Raw genomic sequence first — 20,844 nt, forward strand, 5'->3', positions numbered from 1 at the left:
CATACTGGGTCAGACCAAAGGTCCACCTAGCCCACTATCCTGTCTTCTGACAGTGGCCAATGCCAGGTGCCCCAAAGGGAATGAACAGAACAGGTAAACATCAAGTGATCCATCCCCTGTCACCCATTCCCAGCGTCTGGCAAACAGAGGCTAGGAACCATCCCTGCCCATCATGGCTAATAGCTATTGATGGACCTACTCTCCATGAATTTATCTAGTTCTTTTTTGAATGCTGTTATAGTCTTGGCCTTCACAACATCCTCTGGCAAAAGAGTTCCACAGGTTGACTCTGCATTGCGTGAAAAAATACTTCATTTTGTTTGTTTTAAACCTGCTGCCTATTAATTTCATTTGGTGACCCCTAGTTCTTGTGTTATGAGAAGGAGTAAATAACACATCCTTATTTACTTTTTCCACACCAGTCATGATTTTACAGACCTCAATAATATCCTCCATGAGTTGTCTCTTTTCCAAGCTGAAAAGTCCCAGTCTTATTAATCACTCCTCATATGGAAGCTGTTCCATACCCCTAATCATTTTTGTTGCCCTTTTCTGAACCTTTTCCAATTCCAGTGTATCTTTTTTGAGATGGGCTGACCAGAGCTGCACGCATGATTTAAAGACTTCAAGTTACAGAGAATCCACCATTTACTCTAGTTTAAACCAGCAAGCAACTAGTGCCCCATGTTGCAGAGGAAGATGAAAAACACCCAGGGTCTCTGCCAATCTGACTTAAGTCATCCCCTCCCACAGAGAAACCTGCAAGAGGGAGAACCTCACTCAAGAAATCACACAGGAGACAGCATCCTGCAGGGAGGATTTATATGCCTGTGGAGAGAGAAGGGCATGTGGCATAAAAACCATCATGGGAGGATGATATGGATGTATTAGAAGCAGTTCTTAAATAGTAGAAATATTTTTTTTTTTTACTTATAAGGCAATTTCTAAGTACAAATCTTTGTCACTTTACATTAATGTTAACGAATTTTAGCCTTCACCACTGCACTGTGGAGGTATGTAAATATGAATATCTCTGGAATGACCTCTTACAGTAGTGGTGCTTGCACTTACTCATGGGGCTGAAAATGTGTTAGCATTACTCACTTGGATGGTGATGTTTCTCTAAGTTTGTTTTGCAGACGATATACTTCATCGAGAAGATGCATATTTGCAATTTGCTCTCTTTCAAGTTCAGCCTCATTTTCTAATAATAGCTGCTTAAGATTTTGTGATGTTTGTTCATCAGGTGTTTCTGTAGACTGTGAATTCAGGTTTTCAATGTGGATTTCATAATCCACTTGCTGATGTACCGTAGAAAATGTTTTGGTCTCTTGTCTATCAGTATCTTGCATTTGTATGACATGTCTTTCCATGGGCAATTCAGCATCATTCAAAACTATATTAAAAATATCACTGGACAAAAAAGGGTTAGTAGGTTGCAAATGAAATATGAACATTTTGTACTTTTCAAGCTCAGACTTCATATCCTTAATTCTTTGTCTCAATTCTTCTAAGTCGTCTATGACTTCATAGTCATCAAATGCATCTGTACTTGCTATACTCAGTTTGAGAGAAAGCAGACTCTTGGAACCTGAATATGTTGTAGCTGAGTCAATGTCCTGGTTATCCATGGAATAAAATTCTTTATTTAGCTCTTTCAATGAATGTAGAATATTCACGTTGCTAATGTTATGAGGAGTTTCTGTTTCTGAAAATAAAAGGATTGTATGTGAGCATTAATATTTATTTGACATTCAGCTCATAACGGCACTTGAACAAATCTCTTCACTTCCACAACAAGGGAATAAAATAAACTGCATTTAGTTTGTATCTTTGACCTCATTATCTGCACCCACTAATCCATCTTACACTTCTAACATTCAAAGCTCCCATCAGCTTCCAAATACCAATTTCCAATACATAAAACCAGCTTTCTCCCCAAGTAGGGATTTAAAATTACACTCGTTATATTCCGTTCTAGACAAGTGACTATTGCTAAGTCCAATATCTTTCAACCCACCAAGGTGGGTCCCTAAACACAAGGCATTATAACACTGATTTACAAGCCGACCAAAATACTTTTTTAAAAAATCTTCTAAAAAATTCATTTTATTTTCTCTCCAGCTCCAATATCCATATGCAGCCAAGTGGAATTTAAAGTCCGAGGATTTTAAAAGATTGCTAATAAAAATAGTAAGTTGGAAAAAGAAGTTCTAATAAGTTCTTTTTAAAATGTGGCCTAAATAAAATCCATACAACCATGTAGTGTTAAAGGTTTTATTGATACTCATTTGGGATGCCCTAAACAATTCACATTTGGCTAACCCACTCATGAGTAATGCCATCACCAGAGATTCATGCCAGTAAAAACTGTATACTTCTATACATCATATATACTTCTTTAACTTGTCAGCAAGTTAAAGAAGTATGGGCTGGATGAATGCACTATAAGGTGGGTAGAAAGCTGACTAGATTGTCGGGCTCAACAGGTAGTGATCAATGGCTCCATGTCTAGTTGGCAGCTGGTGTCAAGTGGAGTGCCCCAGGGGTCGGTCCTGGGGCCAGTTTTGTTCAATATCTTCATAAATGATCTGGAGGATGGTGTGGATTGCACTCTCAGCAAATTTGCGGATGATACTAAACTGGGAGGAGTGGTAGATACACTGGAGGGCAGGGATAGGATACAGAGGGACCTAGACAAATTGGAGGATTGGGCCAAAAGAAATCTGATGAGGTTCAATAAGGGTAAGTGCAGGGTCTTGCACTTAGGACGGAAGAACCCAATGCACAGCTACAGACTAGGGACCGAATGGCTAGGCAGCAATTCTGCAGAAAAGGACCTAGGGGTGACAGTGGACGAGAAGCTGGGTATGAGTCAGCAGTGTGCCCTTGTTGCCAAGAAGACCAATGGCATTTTGGGATGTATAAGTAGGGGCATAGCGAGCAGATCGAGGGACGTGATCGTCCCCCTCTATTCGACACTGGTGAGGCCTCATCTGGAGTACTGTGTCCAAGTACAAGAAGGATGTGGATAAATTGGAGAGAGTCCAGCGAAAGGCAACAAAAATGATTAGGGGTCTGGAACACATGAGTTATGAGGAGGCTGAGGGAACTGGGATTGTTTAGTCTGCGGAAGAGAAGAATGAGGGGGGATTTGATAGCTGCTTTCAACTACCTGAGAGGTGGTTTCAGACTATTCTCAGTGGTGGAAGAGGACAGGACAAGGAGTAATGGTCTCAAGTTGCAGTAGGGGAGGTTTAGGTTGGATATTAGGAAAAACTTTTTCACTAGGAGGGTGGTAAAACACTGGAATGCGTTGCCTAGGGAGGTGGTGGAATCTCCTTCCTTAGAAGTTTTTAAGGTCAGGCTTGACAAAGCCCTGGCTGGGATGATTTAATTGGGGATGGGTCCTGCTTTTGAGCAGGGGGTTGGACTAGATGATCTCCTGAGGTCCCTTCCAACCCTGATATTCTATTATTCTATTCTACGTTTATTGGGGGAGGGGAAGTACATATAAGTAGCCAGGGAACTGGAGTTTTCCTGTTACCAGGAAACAGAGTTCTACTATCAGGCTAGCTCTGCAAAAGATCACCAATATTTGAGATTGTTTACCTCCCTCTTTCTGGAGTATCTTGAAGCAAGACCAGGGCCCCTTACATGTATAGTCTGGACAAGCATAGCATACTGGTAAAGCCAAATTGTTCTAGAAGCAGGGCACCCAAACATAAATCCTATGATTTCAGTGGCAAACTGTCAGATGGAAATGAAGAAAAACCAAAGCCTGGAAATTGCTGATAAAATAATGAAGGATTCTGAAGGACTAGTGACAGATCAGTTCTGTGTTCCTTAGATAGTGTGTATCTGGCCCTTTGGCTGTAGAAGCCAACTACAGACAACGTAGTGTGAAGACCCTATAGTAATTCCATTTAGTGTGAGGAAGCCTGTCAACCATCTGTACTGCCTATCAGAGTTTGTCTACTGTCTTGAGGTGAGAACAAGGAGGTTCAACAGCCTCCTTCACAGGGACTGGAAATAGGCAATACTGACAGGAGGAACAGCACTGTAAAATCCCAACATTCACCAATGGATACATTTAAAAAAGATCTTTCATTCTAATTTGTTAATCCTGCAATGTGTTTAACACCGTCAACCACCACTGGCTTCAGTGAGAGTTGAAGATGCTCAGCATCTCACAGGATTCAGCCTTAAGCCAATCCAAAGTCTCAATGGACTCCTAAAAAAAAAATGGAGTGGAATGGATATGGATGCCTGAGCCAAGAATGAGCACAAGCAAATAAAAATAACTCTGCAAGCTGAATCCGAGGTTGGGAAAGAAATTAGGTGGTTACACTGCGCTATCTATCCCATGTGCACTGAAGGGCAGGATGATGCTCTGCAATTGCTCCATCTGCTTACTTATGTTGTTCAACGTTCTAAATGCTATTGAGTCACAAGACAGCAATACGCTTGAGAAAACTTCATTGCACCAGAATTCATGGGCAGATCCCAAGCAGAAGAAAAAGATATGTTTCTTAAGAGTTCACTGGCTACTCCTACTTATTCTCCACCAGAAAGACAATCCTCTGTGACTTTGCAGTTGGTTGCTGTAATGATTAAGATCTCCCAGAAGGTTGTGAATTCAGGTGAGGAACAAAGAGCAAAATCAGATGAATTCTTAAGATCAATAATCCTGCCTTCACATAAATGTCCTACATACTAAAGAATAAGGGGGGGGGGGGTAGAAAAATTGGAAGTAGTATTGTTTTTAATTAGAATGCTTGTTATGGTTTTTCACAAGGCATTAGTTGCTCTTTAAAGCAGAAACTGCTAGCACACTTTAATGTACCACACACAGGTAATAAATGTATATCCTGCAATCCCTTACTGACTGGCTTCAGGGAGACTACACCTGTGAGTAAAGTTAATGTGAGTAAGGGTTCCAGAATTAGTCTCCTACTCAGTACGCTGTATGCAACTAGATAAAGAGGTCATTCAAGCCCTCTCAAAAAGACAAATGGATTATGGAGAAGCACATGGTACATGGAATTAACCCCATTTACATTTTCACTCAATGATTCAGTTAGGTTTCAACTAAGCCAAATGCCTTCAAATAATTCAGATAAGCAGAATGCTATCATTCTATTGCTTCCTCCTTGCATTTCATAACAGTGTGGCAAGTGCACAATAATGAACATATTTAATTCACCGAATGGATCAGAGGAACTGAGGAGGTTTGCAGTACAGTGTTCGGGAGTTAGGCACACAACTCATTATTTTTTATTGGAAACTGTGCTCATAAATCCGTGTGACCCTTCTGAAAACATAACCCTTAAGATACTAACTTGGGGACCATTATTCTATACTAATTAAGTAAATAATATTTAAAACCAACAAGTAATGGTAAAAAGGGGCAATTATCTACAGTAGTCAGTTATGTATAATTATTTATAGAAAACAATAAGACAATATATTTTAAGATTAGTAGCTTTCATAGTGCTGCTTTCTCATTATCACTTTGTGTTCATGCTCTACCTTGACTGTGTCTCTGATCCATGATCATCTTATTTTCATTCTTGTCACAAGTATCAAATCCAACAGCCTGTGAATCCACCTGGATCTCTTTGCAATCCAATCTGACCAATGATTCAGCTAGAGAAATAGAAGGAAAAAAGTAAAGAAAACTTAGCTAAGTGACTTTAAAAATAAAGAAGTAGGATAGTAAAACAACTGATACTGCAACAATTCAGAATGGTGAAGTCATATAAAGAACTGCAGTAGTAAGCATAAACACACAAATATGCAGATCATGTGAAGTAGCCTAAGCACATATTTTTCAAATACATAAATTAAGTATCAAGATAATTACTATAAATTTGAATGTCCAACACTTTCTACCCCCGATGAAGATCTTACCACAAAATTCTGCATCACATGATGAACACATGCAAGCAGTCAGTACACTTATTATATACTCAATTGATTTTTAGTGTTTTATTTTTCGTTTTTTGTGTACATTTACAATGAAGATAAATAATTTCACCAATTTAAGCAATGATTCTAACTTCATTCTCTACAACCTCTGAGAGCCCCAGGTCTTGGGATTCCAGCAAGTGCAGAATGCTGCTACCCATACTGGCATACATGCAAAAATAATTGAGTATAGGGGACAAAAGGACTGCAGCCTTCCATTTCATTTCAGAATCCAATATAAAGCTATTTTCATTCTTAAAATTCTCCATGGAACTTTACTCCTGCCTACTTCACAGACCAGGGGCTAGATACTGCTCCCACTGAAGTTAATGACCAAACTCCCGTCAGTTTTAATGAAAACAAATAAATAATAAAGGGAAGCACTGTGTACATAGTATTACTGTGGCTTAGTTGACAGAGCACTGGACTGGGAATCAGGAGACCTGGGTTCTGCTCCTGGCCTGCTGGTGACCTGGGGCAAGTCATTTCCCTTTCTATGCCTCAGTTTTCCCATGTGTAAAATGGGCATAATGATGCTTACCTCCTTTGTAAAGTGATTTGAGATCTATTGATAAAAAACACTAGATAAGAGCAAAGTATTAGTATTATTAATAAGAGTGGGATAGGGTCCCTTGTTCTAATTCTACTCCCCAATACACTTCACTTAAGCACTTGGGTCATCACTGTCCTTTTCCACAACATTATTACTGTTGGGGAGAGAGCCTTCCACTCCACAGCTGTTGCCTTGTAGAACACACCATACTTTAAAACTGACTCTCTCTCATTTCACATCCTTAAAACATCTCTCTTCCCCTCTAGCCATGCCTTTCCACCCTCCCAAGTTATTAATCTTACAGCTAAATGTACTTTTTCACCATACTGCATCTTTATATAATATATATTGTCAACTGTCTTATCATTTATAATATTTTGCAAATATAGGTATTTTGTTTATGGTTAGATTTAAATTAACCTCACTAAACTGGAAAAAGCCACTTGACACCTTGACAGATCAATGGTAAAATCAGGTACATTCACATATACGATATGAACAAGTACAGCACATCTACACTTTCATCTCTCCATGTTTTCCATTAGGTTTGGAATCCTATAAATGAATATTTAAGGTAACCCATATTTATATAAATGTGCTGAGACTATCATGTATTGTGTATTTTATGCCATATATACCATGCACTTTCATAGCATACCAAGCTGTATTATGTTTTGGCTGCAAAGCAAATCTAACTAAAAAAAACCAAAACACTAAATATTTTTAGGATATATATTTGTCCCCAAGCAAATTGTAAGATAAAGCAGTATTGTATATATGTAAAAGTGATTTTTTCTTTCCTCTATAAGAAAAGAAGAAAATATTTCAAGCAGTACTAGGTGTTATTTTATCTGCTCTTTAAATGCAAATGTTTATTTACCTCTCACCAATACTCTTTCTTGTTCGGGCTTCTCTTGCAGATTTTCAATTACAGATCCGCTCAAAGATAACTCTTTGTGAAGTTGTCTGTTTTGTATTTTACATTCCTTCAGACCTTCATCAAGTGCCATGAGCCGGTGCTGCAGATGCATGTCTGGCTTCTGTGTACAGGAGGTTAAAGGAATGTTTCCTAATGATCTAGATGATTTTAATGGAATGGGTATACGGGATTTCTTGAATGGATAAATGAAATCACTCTGAAAGACAGATGCAATAAAACATGGGGTTTGGTAATGGGTATGAGATAGTTGGTAAGGGGAAATAAACAAGATCACCAGGAAAAAAATACTAGTAAAACTTTGTGCATACCAATTAAGAGCTATATTATGTAATTTTGGAAACAAGACAGTGATATCCTTGCAAAGAATTTGAGCAGTCACAGGGAAACGAGATACCTGGCCCAGGCCCTTATAATTTTCTAAAGATAAGTGCTGTTTATGAATCCAAAGCCCCGTGCCATGTGTCTTCTAGGGCATGTAACCAAGACGGCAGATTAACTGTCTACTGGTAAAGGCCTTTAATCTAAAAGTATATCTGTTAAGTCTACGCTGTGTGCGCCTTTGAGGAATATATACTCATCTCATTTGTCTTCTCTAACCACTAGTTCCTTTTGGATCTCTGTGCCTTTCCCTTAACTCTTTGTTTCTTTTCACAGAGAATCCTCTCAACCCTCTACAAAGACGTGGGCAAACTGCGGGCCGGGGGCCACATCCAGTCCTCCAGCCTGTTTAATCCAGTGGGGAGAAGGGTCTGGGGCTTACTCCGCTCCCACACTCCAGCCGGGGAGCAGGGTCAAAAACTGCTCCGTGTGCGTGTGCCAAGGCTCCTGGAAGCAGCATCATGTCCCCCCTCTGCTGGCTCCTCCGTTTAGGGGTAGCCAGGGGGCTCTGTGCGCTGCCCTCACCCCAAGCGCCACCCCCCGCAGCTCCCATTGGCCGGGAATTGCAGCTAATGAGAACTCCAGGGGCAGCGCCAGAGGACGGGGCAGCACGCAGAGCTGCCTGGCCGCACCTCCACATAGGAGCCGGAGGAGGCACATGCCACTACTTCCAAGAGCTGCTTAAGGTAAGCACCACCCGGAGCCTGCACCCCGATCCCCTCCTGTGCCCCAACCCCCTGCCCCCTCCCGCACCCTGAACTCCTCATTTCTGGCCCAACCCGAGCCCAGACCCCCAGCCAGAGCCCTCTCCCCCTCCTGCACCCCAACCCAAATTTCGTGAGCGTTCATGGCCCACCATACAATTTCCATACCCAGATGTGGCCCTCAGGCCAAAAAGTTTGCCCACATCTGCTCTACAAAGTCCAGAAGGTATTTTTTTCATTTCCTCTTCTCTTCACCCCAACACTAGTGTGGTAGTGTTATTGGATGTTTTTTTAAGTCTCATAAGAAATAATAATCTATTGTCACATTTTCATCCTGGCACCGTTTGGTTTTTCCCCTAAATGTGTCCTAGTTGTCCCAACTGGAGAAACAAAACAGTGAGATCTCAGAATTGAGAACTCTCACACTATGCTGATGAATGCTACAGAATTGTGTGCAATAATAATAAAAATCAATAATATTTTCAAATACATCTGATTTACTCCTTTTGTTATGTAGTTGCTCCACCAGCATCATGAGTGCTGTAATTTCTTTTATTATTTCGTATTCTGCAATATTTTTCCATATTCATTTCCTAGCAATTATAGTCTTTACACAATTTAAAATAATAAAAAGTTCCATTTTCCTAATGATATACTCAATGCCTTTGGTACATATGAACACAATATCATTTGGAGATTGGAAAATAAATCCAATGCTGATAGCTTCCTCATTTTTTTATTAAAATGTGTTAATGACCCTGAATTTCTTTCAGATCCACGTTAGGGTTGATCCAGACAAAAATAACAAGCTGCTGATACTGTTACCCCACAGAAACCTCTTAATCAATACAAACGCACAGGCTACTCCCTATTCAGAAGAGATTACAAGCTCTCTATTAGTAGCCCACAATACCAAAAGCTGTTCTTGTCTGTTGCACAGGGGCTAAATCTTCAAAGTGGCCTCAACACAGCTCCCAAAGTTGCTAATGCCACTATACATGCATACATTTTTGTAGACACAGTTTTTCACACAAATATATATACAATGTTTGTAGCCATAAGCTATATGCATGTGCAGATCAGGCAGTTCGGTGTCCAACACCCGACTTACACATGCAAACGTAGTCTGCACTCGAAAATTAGAGTACTCGCCGTTTTAGAGGCCAGTTTTGAAAATTTGACTGTACTTATCTAAGAATAAGAGGCAATGTAACTGGAACTCAGGACTGCTTGTTGTGAGGTATTAGGCAAGTCTCTTCAATTCTCCAGGCCTAATTCTCTGCTTAGACTTAAAACAGTACCAAGTCAGAATGGTATACTTTCACAAACACTTTACACATCGGGGTGGCCAACCTGTGGCTCTGGAGCCCCATGCGGCTCGTCAGACGTTAACACGCGGCTCTTTGTCTAGGCACCAACTCCGGGGCTAGAGCTACAGGCGCCAACTTTCCAATGTGCCGGGGGGTGTTCGCTGCTCAACCCCTGGCTCTGCCCCAGGCCCTGCCCCCACCCCACCCTTTCCTGCCTGAGCCTGCCGTGCCCTCGCTCCTCCCCCTCCCCCTCCGAGCCTCCTGCATGCCACGAAACAGCTGATCAGGAGGGAGGGAAAGGCGCTGATCGGCGGGACGGCCAGTGGATAGGAGGTGCTGGGAGCACGTGGGGAGCCGATGGGACGGGCTGCTGACGTATTACTGTGGCTCTTTGGCAATGTACACTAGTAAATTCTGGCTCCTTCTCAGGCTCAGGTTGGCCATCCCTGCTTTACAGTCTCATGAACAACTATACCAAGTAAAAAGGCAGTCAAAAATCAAGACCCATATGCCATAATTTATTCACCTGTAAAATTGATACAATATTTATTGGTATCAAGTCCTGGGAGATTTGAGGCTTAATTAATTAATATTTCTAAAGCACACTGAAGTATAGGATGAAAGGCACTGTACAGTAAGTACAATTATCTTGAATATATTTGGCACAAATCCCTTTTACTTATTTTTAAAATTACATGAAAAACAAGATTAACTTCAGAAATGAAATACACTTTTCTCATCTCTATGTCTGCCCTGAACTGTTATAAAGGGAATCTCAAATAAACTTACTTTATTTGTTCTACTTGCAACAGAAAGTCTCTCATGCTGCTCATCCTTCTTATATGCATTTTCTTGTTGAGGTTCTGCATTTAATCTTGAGTATTTTGTTTTTTCTTCTAAGGCGCCTCTTTTGCCTTCATGTTTGAGTCTCATGACGTTACCCTCCATAGTCATTGTTTGTGTAGCTGTATCTTTCAATTCCACTTTTAACAATTCAATAACCTTATTAACCTGTGGAGCTGTATCTGGATAAAGCCTCTCTTTTCCATCAAAAGTTGATTTCAATTCTACTTGCTGCTTTAAGAACGTATTGACCTGCTTGAAATGTCTCAGCTCAGCTCTTAGTTGAATAACCATTTGCCTAAGATCTTTTTCATCCTTATTCTCTATATCTTCACTTGAACATTCTTGCTCAGTTGTGCTCAGATGATCTAACAGTGCAATTACAATTTTCACTTGTTCTTGTCTGCTTTATCCAGGGAGAGAGAGGAAAAAAAAAAAAAACATGTGTTTTGCTTTTTTGTTTAAGGAAACAAGAACACCTCCTAAGGAACACTTTTGTAGAGCCATGATATACTGTAGACTCCTAGGAGATTCCATTTTACTTTCCAGTAGATTTAGGGAAGAGCTTCTCTTTTTCATAGAGAGATTATCTTGTGGACATTTCCCCCTCCCATTTATGATCATGTAGATCACATCCCTTCCTCCCATTTGTGATCATATAACAAACCACAGCAATTGCTTACATGAAATAAAATCAGGAAAGTATGTAGGACCAGATTTTCAGGATCTTACCCTCCCTTATAGGCATCTTAATGATGTGCCAATTGGAAACAAGGGAGCTGCTGGGTGCTGAGTTCTTTTCAAAAATCTGGGCCTTCATATATAGTCAGCTGTCTTTTAATAAAATGCAGAAGCTGGAAAAAAGCAGGAGCAGCCAATAGAATGTGACAGCCTTGCCCTCCACAGACCATCAGCAAGTGTTCCACAGATAACCAGTGGACCAGGGGCCACAGTTTGGAAAGCTAGATTTTAAGATGAAAGAGAAGCTACACAACGGACATTAGATTATAAACAACCCTCAAATTCTACAGCTGATTTCATGTGTCCAATCAAGAACTGTTTGTGCCGCTAAACATATAAACAGGCATTTAAAAACAACTGCATTTACACAGCTGGCATTTGAAATGGAGGATGCTAACTATGCTTTTTATGTCTTTTTTTCTGGTATCTAATATCATTAATGAGAATTAAGTTACCCAACAGCACAGGCTCATCATAGTCAATCTGGTAATTTATACTAGGACACAGAAGAGATTACACACAAGAGTGCTAAAGATGATTGTGAAAGAATTGCTCATTACCAGACTTTTAAGTAAGGTTAAGAAATAAAACAACATTATATATTCATCTTTTAAGACAGGAATATTGTCTCATCTGCCACTCAGTATTTTCTTGATGACTAAAATCATTTATGTTTCTTGGCTGGCTTGAATAGTAATGTAGAAACACAGGACTGGTTGAGTAGACAACTGTGAAACTGATTTCAAATACAGAAGACAGATTTGGGGCTTGTGTAGCTGCCTATAGGCAGTTTAATGCCTTGCCACATGATGGATCAGAGTTTGGACTTTGAGCTCCTGGAGGTGGGACCACTGAGAACTTTGCATGAAGAAGGTAGTTCACATCACTCTCCACAAACATTTCCTGGTTTGCTAAAGGAATAAAGTTGATGACCTCTGAAAGAAATCATTGTTGTATAGCGTTTTTCACCGGTGGGGACTGGTTTTACTATACCTGTACAAAGCACAGCTTTGCCAGTATAGTTCCAACAGCAGTAGGAGTGCTTTGTCCCATAAAGTGTTCCTAGTGCAGACATGACCTTAGTTCCAACTCAGCTACTCACTGTGTATGAGTCATTTTCACCTCTTTGTGCCACAGTTTCTCCATCTGTAAAGTGGGGATAATAATCCTTACCTACTTCACAAGGATGCTGTGAACCTTTATCAATCAGTTGTATTGGTAAAGTGCTTTGAAATCTTTAGATGAAGTGAACATTATTATTAACGTTATATCTTTACTGCTCTTTTGGGGCTGCATGCTGAGGAACAGGTAATTATTTCCAGCAGTCTTTTCTCGGTAGATTTTCCTGTGTAACCAACTACAGTAAAAGGACAGCATGGAGAGTTCTATACACAACATTGTAAGACTGTGGAATAAATTCAAAGCTGTAACTCACTTGAGGGTCTCTATTTGAAGTGAACTGGACAAGGGCAGACTGAGTGACTCATGAAGTTCACCTCAGCTCTGAGAGTGAATGCAGCCAGAGAACCATTGGAGGGCCATCTGCTCTTATTTAATGTTAATTTACATATATTTGAAAAAAAATCTATTTAAAACTACCCTCTTCTAAAACTCTTGCTTTTGGTAGGGGTTTTTTAAAAGAGATTTAATGTGTTGTTGAAAAAGCTAAAGGACTGATGCTGCTGTAAAACAGTCAGAGCTGTAAACTTCCTTTTCAGTGATGTCAGTAAAAACAAGTATTCTCACAAGCAAGCAAAACAAGCTCACCAATCAGTCAGCTATAGTGAAAGGTACTTGCAGTTAAAGGCATTTCATTTCCCACCAGACTCTAGGGCCACAGCTTCCAGCTTAAGGCCACAGGGGTTAAAGAAATTCCTATTGAAGGATGCAATGTTGTCTAGTGGCATATTTAAAAGCAGGGGACTAAGAATCAGAACTAAGGGGTTATATCGGCTGCTCTATCATTCTTGAATAATCTTGGGCAAGTCACTTCTCCCCAGTTTCTCACACACAACTTTCTTACACCAGTGCAGGGTTTGGGTTTTTTTTTTTTTTTCCCATTTAATTCACTGTGTGTAGAGTGCTTTGAGATACTTGGATTAAAAAAAAAAGCACAAAGTATTATTATTATTATTATTTTAGCCCTTTAAGACTACCAGTCCCACATCTTGAAAAGGATCAGTTCCCATAGCAAGGCTCTATGAAGCAATACCTTTAGAGAAACTTTTCTTGTAATGGATTTTTCATAAGGATGTCTTCCTACTGATAGCATGTTTCGTAATTACTTAATTGTATGATCGACTGAAATGGCTCTGAAGGAGCCTTGCCAATCTCTCAGGTAAATTAGACAGTGCCATTATCTAAATTCACTTTAGCAAAATTATTTTATTCTCTCCTCAAATAGAAATACTGTCAAAAGTAGTGTCTATCCCTCAGGCTTACCTAGATTCAAGTACAGATGTTCCATTTTCATTTAAAAGAGATGTGAGCAGGTTCATCTCTTCTGCTTCATGTTCATTCATCTCTATTCTGCCAGAGTGTTTGCCAGCTATATCATGTTCAAACCGAGGCTTAGTTGGATTCCTATAATGTCTATCTTTGCAGACACCATCTGAATAGTCTGAAGGAGTCATCTGCTGGGAAAAAAATTGCAAATGTTTTCTTATTAGGCAGGTATGCAGTTCTATTATGTTCAGGGCTACAATCTTTTCATAATCATGGTTTGTAATCTTTGATGGTCTTAATCTACATTATAAAGCAGTCACAGACATTCAACTTACTGTTTATTAATACAGGAACTAATGAACATCAATTTGATATGGTTAATTCATAGAGATCAGTTGTTTAGCGGTAAGTAGATTTCCCTGGTGGTGTTTATCTATGGATGCTCTCCTGGCTAATGAAGCTGTTGGTATGTGGCCCCCACGTTGTAATTCATTCCATGATTAGATCACATTTGAATCACGTGTCTTTAAATATAAAATTCTACCCTCAGATGCCCACGTGCAGGCCAGTTAGCATGAATGTCCAAAGGCAGAATGTCGTCTGAAGTGTTTGGAATTACCATTCTTGTGTGTGTAAAATTGGGTTAGTTGCCTCTAAAACTCTCCATACATATTGCCATAGCATGAATCAGCTGTACAACCTATCTCAGAAGCCACAGAACTACCAAAAGCAGTAGAAACCATTAGAGGTGTCATAAATATAAAGGGAAGGGTAAACCCCTTTGAAATCCCTCCTGGCCAGGGGAAAGCTCCTCTCACCTGTAAAGGGTTAAGAAGCTAAAGGTAACCTCGCTGGCACCTGACCAAAATGACCAATGAGGAGACAAGATACTTTCAAAAGCTGGGAGGAGGGAGAGAAACAAAGGGTCTGTGTCTGTCTGTATGCTGGGTCTTGGCCGGGGATAGACCAGGAATGGAGTCTTAGAACTTTTAGTAAGTAATCTAGCTAGGTATGTGTTAGATTATGATTTCTTTAAATGGCTGAGAAAAGAATTGTGCTGAATAGAATAACTATTTCTGTCTGTGTATCTTTTTTGTAACTTAAGGTTTTGCCTAGAGGGGTTCTCTATGTTTTTGAATCTAATTACCCTGTAAGATATCTACCATCCTGATTTTACAGGGGGGATTTCTTTATTTCTATTTACTTCTATTTTTTATTAAAAGTCTTCTTGTAAAAAACTGAATGCTTTTTCATTGTTCTCAGATCCAAGGGTTTGGGTCTGTGGTCACCTATGCAAATTGGTGAGGCTTTTTACCAAACCTTGTCCAGGAAGTGGGGTGCAAGGTTTTGGGAAGTATTTTGGGGGGAAGGACGCGTCCAAACAGCTCTTCCCCAGTAACCAGTATTAGTTTGGTGGTGGTAGCGGCCAGTCCAAGGACAACGGGGGGAATATTTTGTACCTTGGGGAAGTTTTGACCTAAGCTGGTAAAGATAAGCTTAGGAGGTTTTTCATGCAGGTCCCCACATCTGTACCCTAGAGTTCAGAGTGGGGGAGGAACCTTGACAAGAGGGTACAACAGTCAGCAACTCAAACATTCCAAACTGCAGTAATAAAAGACTTCCCCGATCAACTTCCTTCAATACCTCTCCACCTTGATGAAATCTAAGTATAAAATTGTGAAGACGTGGGAAATACAGAGGGCCAGTGCAAATCTGCAGAGGCAGTCTGGTTAAAGAACTCAGCAAAAAGGGAATGACTAAGGATCAGAGCTGGTTCTGTAACTACTCAGAGGATGACAGTTAAGAAAGGCCATTTCATAACTATGGTTTGGAACATTCTGATGCATGCTCAAAAAAACGAAGCTTTTAGTGTTTTTAATGATTCACAGCTTACAAAGCATGGCAAATTTAAGATCTGCAAAGACTATTTCATGAAGCAGAGCGATTTTTCTCTGAATTAGTAAGCTCCACAGATCCACACATGGGGCATGATGCAACTCTCATTTACATCAACGGGAGTCTTTCCATTTATTTCAATATGATTTAGATTGGGCCCATTCATGATGAACCCTGTTGACTTTGGAGCCATTAGCAATGAGAGATTTAATTACGTACCTACTACAAGGTTCTCCACACATAATGAGAGGCTATTTATTTTGTATCATTTACCTGCATATCCAGATCAAGATGATGATCCAAAGGCAACTGAGGACATGCCTAGATAAGTAGGGATATGTAGAAGTTATAAATTTTGAGGCACGTCACATTGTCATTTTTTTTTAATATTACCATTTTGAACTGAACAGAAAACATAGTATTTATCTTAGTTATGTGTTTTTCACAGTATACTATATCTTGTTTGAATGCCAGTAAAAAAGGATGTCAGATTCTAGGACCCTCCACAGGAATGGAGGCTTTCTGTTGAGTCACGTTGACATCAGGTGTTTGAAACCTATACGAAGATGTACAGTAATTTTTGCTCAGTCATAACAGCAGGTGGATCTTACTAACTCCAGCCAAGCTCTGGGCCTGATTACACAGGCCACTAAAGACAAACAAAAGACTCCCACTTACTTTAAGGGGCTTGGGATCAGGCCCTTTAAGAGAGGCTGAGTATCATTCTGGATCAAAGGGAACTAGGGACTGTGACAAAGGAGATCCTGCAGGGAAAAACCTAGGAACAGACAAACTTGAGGAGAAAACTTAGGCTGATGTTTATGATTTATTTATGCTAAGAAAAAAATCAAACAGGAAAAGATGTTTGCATTATATCCAGTGAGAGTATCCTCTGTTCAGAGCATGGAGGGGACTCTACCTGCTTACAGGGAATTGCAGAGTCTAGACTTGTATACTCTAAACATACAGCAAAAAGAAATCCAGCAGTAATATATCAAGTTAAACAGCTGTAACTGTGCACCCAGAACATGTAACTCTCTGGTAAAATTATTATACAATGATATTGACACAATCCTACCTCACTGGTCCTCTCAGAACGTTGACAGCTCTCTGCATTCTTATTGTCAAAATCTCCAGATTGAGTCATGGTTTCCTCTGTTCTTTCAAGAAACTATACAAAGTATGGAACGATGTGAAAATGTAGCACAAAAATAATGTGGTATGAAACATGCATAAATAAGTCAGTGACATGTCTTAAAAGAAAAATAAAAAATGCCTGTAATACAAAGTAACAAACATTAGATTAGATTTATCCAGTAAGATCAAAAGGGAGTTAATACAAAAAACAGAAATAATTCATACATAGTACACTGAAATCTGAATTTTTACATTCCCTCGCTGCTGCACATCCTTCTGAACTGTACAAAAATGCTAATTTAGCCCCTTTCTGCAAACACCTTTCCCCCTCCCCAAGCCATATTTCCATTGTGCCTGTCGTATTTTTCCATTTAATGATTATTTTTATTTCCTACTATTTTATGATCTTTTTCTGCATTCATGGAAAAAAAAAACCTCTTGCTAAACAGGGCAGACCCTGTCTGGCGTAACAATAAAAAGATTTACTATTACACTGTAGGCTAAATACTGCTTTGTCCTTCACTGATGGACCATGGGGAAAGAGGAGGGGAAATGAGGGTGCCAAGAACGTCTTCTTTCCCCATGTCCTACCCCCCTCAAGACCCAGTCAGAATGCTGCTACTAGCAGTCCATGAATAGAGAGGCAGGAGGAAAGCTACTGTCTAGTGTTATCCAGTAGCACTCCAAACCTCCAAGAGGGCTGACCAGCCAACCTGGGAGCAAGGCCAGGAACCCCTTGCATTGTGCCTGTTAGAATTCAACAGCAGGAGTGACAGAGGCATGCAGGCAGAATGCTCCCCCACCACAGCTCAGCTCCCCCAGCCAGTTTGCCTCCGGCAACAGATGTCAGAATTTAATCTTTTGTCGAGAGGCATCTAAAAAGGTTCCAGTGACAACAATACTAATTTAAAAATGATTAATCTGATTACATCAAGGGGCAATATTCTGGCAAGTCCCTGCAAGAAAGCCTTACACAGCAACTGGAAAGCGGGGAAGGAGTTTTCCACCGAAAACTTGGCTCCCCTGAAACTAAGCTGCAGTGAAGCCATTCCACTATTCTGTGACCAGTGCCTCAGAGTAGAACTCCAGGAGAGGCTTTGGCCCACATCTTTGTTCATATACATCTAAGTTCAACAACGGTTTCAATGCACAAACCCTCATATTGTTTATTTATGTTCCTGATTAGAATGGCTTTCAGGCCAGGGAAGAGAGAGAGAACATTGGGCAGATTATAAGTACCCAGTAATGCTGCTTTTGCAACATACACACCAAATGTTTAGGGCCTTTCAGCAGAATTAGCCCATACTCTGGTATCGATATAGTCTTATTCTACAGCAACACCTCTCAGTAATTTGATTAAGAGATTTTTGTAAAGGAACTTTGGTGCTGGAAGCTCATTAAGAAATGGAAATGAGACACAGGAGAATCTATTACCTGTAAGTAGCATTTTCTGAAGGTAGTATTGTCTGTCTAATCTACAGACAATACATGGTATTGGGAGAGTGGATTCATAGCTCTGTTACACAAGGATTTTAGTCTTGGAGCAAGGCTGTAATGTACATGCCTTAAAGGCAGTAATATCACACTAGTGCGTCTAACAGTCAGTTCCTTTGTGACCTAGACTAAAGAAAAATTACCCTAAATTCAATAAAGACAAAAAGGCAGATTCTTAAGCATAGCCAGGGGAGCAGTTGTTCATTGAGCCCTTGGGCACACAGCATTTTAGAGGTACATTGGGAGGAAAGGAGCTAATGACTAAAAGTAGTACATGTTGAATTTATAGCCTCGATGCATACACAGGGCAGTGCTAATGGTTATGATGTGAAGAGATAAACCTGCTTCCCTGACGTCACACACTGAAGACACAAGGCTCAAGGCACACGGATCCAGTCTCAGACTAAGAGAATTCTGCAGATGTAGTGGGGATGTGTGTATATCATTTTCTCTCTGAGCAGTGGGGAGCATATAAGTGGGTTTCTTACTGCGACTTGTTTACCATGTATATATTTACTAGCAGTGAATGAGAAAAGCACTTTTGCCTTCTACCTCCCAGCAAAGTAAGCCACACTACTTTTGTTTACACATGAATTGTAAGTATTAATTTAAGAAACAAAATAATAGTGGGAGCTGGATGATGCAGTGTATTAGTAGTTTTCCCTTTATCTCTAGAGCCCTATATTCACATCCTGCTTTGGATCTCAGGTTTGAATTAATTTGGTATTTTCATCCAAATTCCCATTTTCGGCAGTCTCAGAACTGGAGTAGCAGGGATGCTACATATCAGGACTGTGATGTACAGGCAAAGTTGTGCTTTGGAAAAGCTTGTAATTTGTCTGACTGTAGCCACTGACTTCAATGGACATTAAGCTTACTCACAGATTATTAAAAAATTGGAAAATATTAGCTAATTATAGCATCCAAAAATTTATACCCAGGGTCTGATTTTCAAAATGTGGCTGTAGGACCAAGCTTTATTTTTAAAGCTAGTTAATTCATTTATGCTCATACTCACCTGATTTATACAGCTTCCAACACAGCACAACTATCCTTTATTAATCAGCATAATTTTCAGGGGTGTATCCCCCTTTCCAGGCCAATATGCGAATCCATAAGTTATGCTGTTCACAATTAAACTATTAACATTTACACGAAACAGACTGCAGTATAGCATTACAGCAACTGGCTGCAATTTGAGTCTTTTGCTGCTAAAGTCTCAGAGATTGAAAAGAAACTTTCTGTACTCAAAGGAATACAATCTAATGTTCAACAAAATATTAAAAGAAAATAAGTGGCTTAACGCCAGGAGGAAATCTATTGAGAATAAGATGCCTATTTAAAATATTTCCTTAGAGACTGAAAACCTTGAATGTTTTTCGTAAATGAACCACTGATATGCTTGGATTGCAAAGATCCCTGTAGCCCTGAAGGCTGGAATCAGTGAAGCCGCTTCTCTCACAGAAAGCAGATGTTCAGAGGGCAGAGCAAAAACAGCCCTTTTATCTTTACACCTCCACCACTTGGAGCCAAGAAACAGACTACTCAGGGCTGACAGTCTTTTGAAAGATGCCTTGCAGAGGATCTAAGGTGCAGATTTATCTGGTCTGAACTCCAGTTTTGTTAAAGAAAAGAAAGGTTTGTACATTTTAAGAAGCACCCAAGAGGGCTATATCTTGTTATATCCTGCCAAATTTCATACGGAGGACAGACACTGGTGTCTTCTTAGCAGTGCATGCTAACAGATACCAGTGAAGAATCCAGTATTTTTCTCATTTATATTTAGTTTGTAAAAATGCACCAATCATGGCCCATAGCCCAGAATCATGAAGCAGGTCTTTTACTGACAGGACTGATTATATGGCCCATAAAAACCTTTAAAATGAAACACACTGGATTGCTGAGCCTTTAACTTTGGGATTCAATAGTACCTTAGTCACTCTGGCACTGGCTTGAATAGCATTTTTTACTTGCCTCCTGGCCTTTACCAGCATTTTATACACAGGTTATTTTACAAATGTCTCTCTTGTTTATTCTAAAGCTAGGTCCATGTATACAATTCTTTAGTGAATGGCCTTTCATGTTCCAATTGCACCAAGACAAGCACAGGAGGGGACAATATTCTTGGCTCTGATATTCTCAGCGCATACCGGTGCTGCTACCGGCATCAAATGTAGAATCAGTGAGGGGGCAGTGCCCTCTACAGGACTGCTAAGCAAATTGCTGGAAATATGAATATATATGTACTAACCCCCATTTTTAAAATGTATATTTTACCTACTAGACTTTCAGTGCTAACCTAGTTAGTCTATAAATCTGTAAGTTAACTGTTTTTTTAAAATGGATGTTATCCCAAGAGTACCTAAAGCAGTACCGTTAATCTATAATTAAAAAGACATTTAAATTAAAAGTAACCTGAAAGGCCTGACTTAA

General features: G+C 39.9%; 1 protein-coding gene across 7 annotated transcripts in view; it reads right to left on the reverse strand.

The window, feature by feature from the left end:
- Positions 1 to 20,844, reverse strand: part of CDK5RAP2 (CDK5 regulatory subunit associated protein 2) — a 106,385-nt gene that overhangs the window by 32,292 nt on the left and 53,249 nt on the right. For 4 of the 7 annotated variants that reach the window (XM_077836195.1, XM_077836196.1, XM_077836193.1 and 1 more), the window contains 7 exons: positions 16,859 to 16,951; positions 16,054 to 16,101; positions 13,882 to 14,075; positions 10,645 to 11,104; positions 7,404 to 7,659; positions 5,533 to 5,649; positions 1,105 to 1,708 (listed from right to left, as the gene is read on the reverse strand). In XM_077836195.1, coding sequence (XP_077692321.1) covers positions 1,105 to 1,708; positions 5,533 to 5,649; positions 7,404 to 7,659; positions 10,645 to 11,104; positions 13,882 to 14,075; positions 16,054 to 16,101; positions 16,859 to 16,951 — 1,772 coding nt within the window. The remainder of the gene's footprint in view (positions 1 to 1,104; positions 1,709 to 5,532; positions 5,650 to 7,403; positions 7,660 to 10,644; positions 11,105 to 13,881; positions 14,076 to 16,053; positions 16,102 to 16,858; positions 16,952 to 20,844) is intronic. The other 3 variants (XM_077836192.1, XM_077836191.1, XM_077836194.1) reach the window with 3 other exon arrangements.

This window comes from Eretmochelys imbricata, chromosome 16 (genome assembly GCF_965152235.1).
Source record: "Eretmochelys imbricata isolate rEreImb1 chromosome 16, rEreImb1.hap1, whole genome shotgun sequence".
Classification (NCBI taxonomy): Eukaryota; Metazoa; Chordata; order Testudines; family Cheloniidae; genus Eretmochelys; species Eretmochelys imbricata.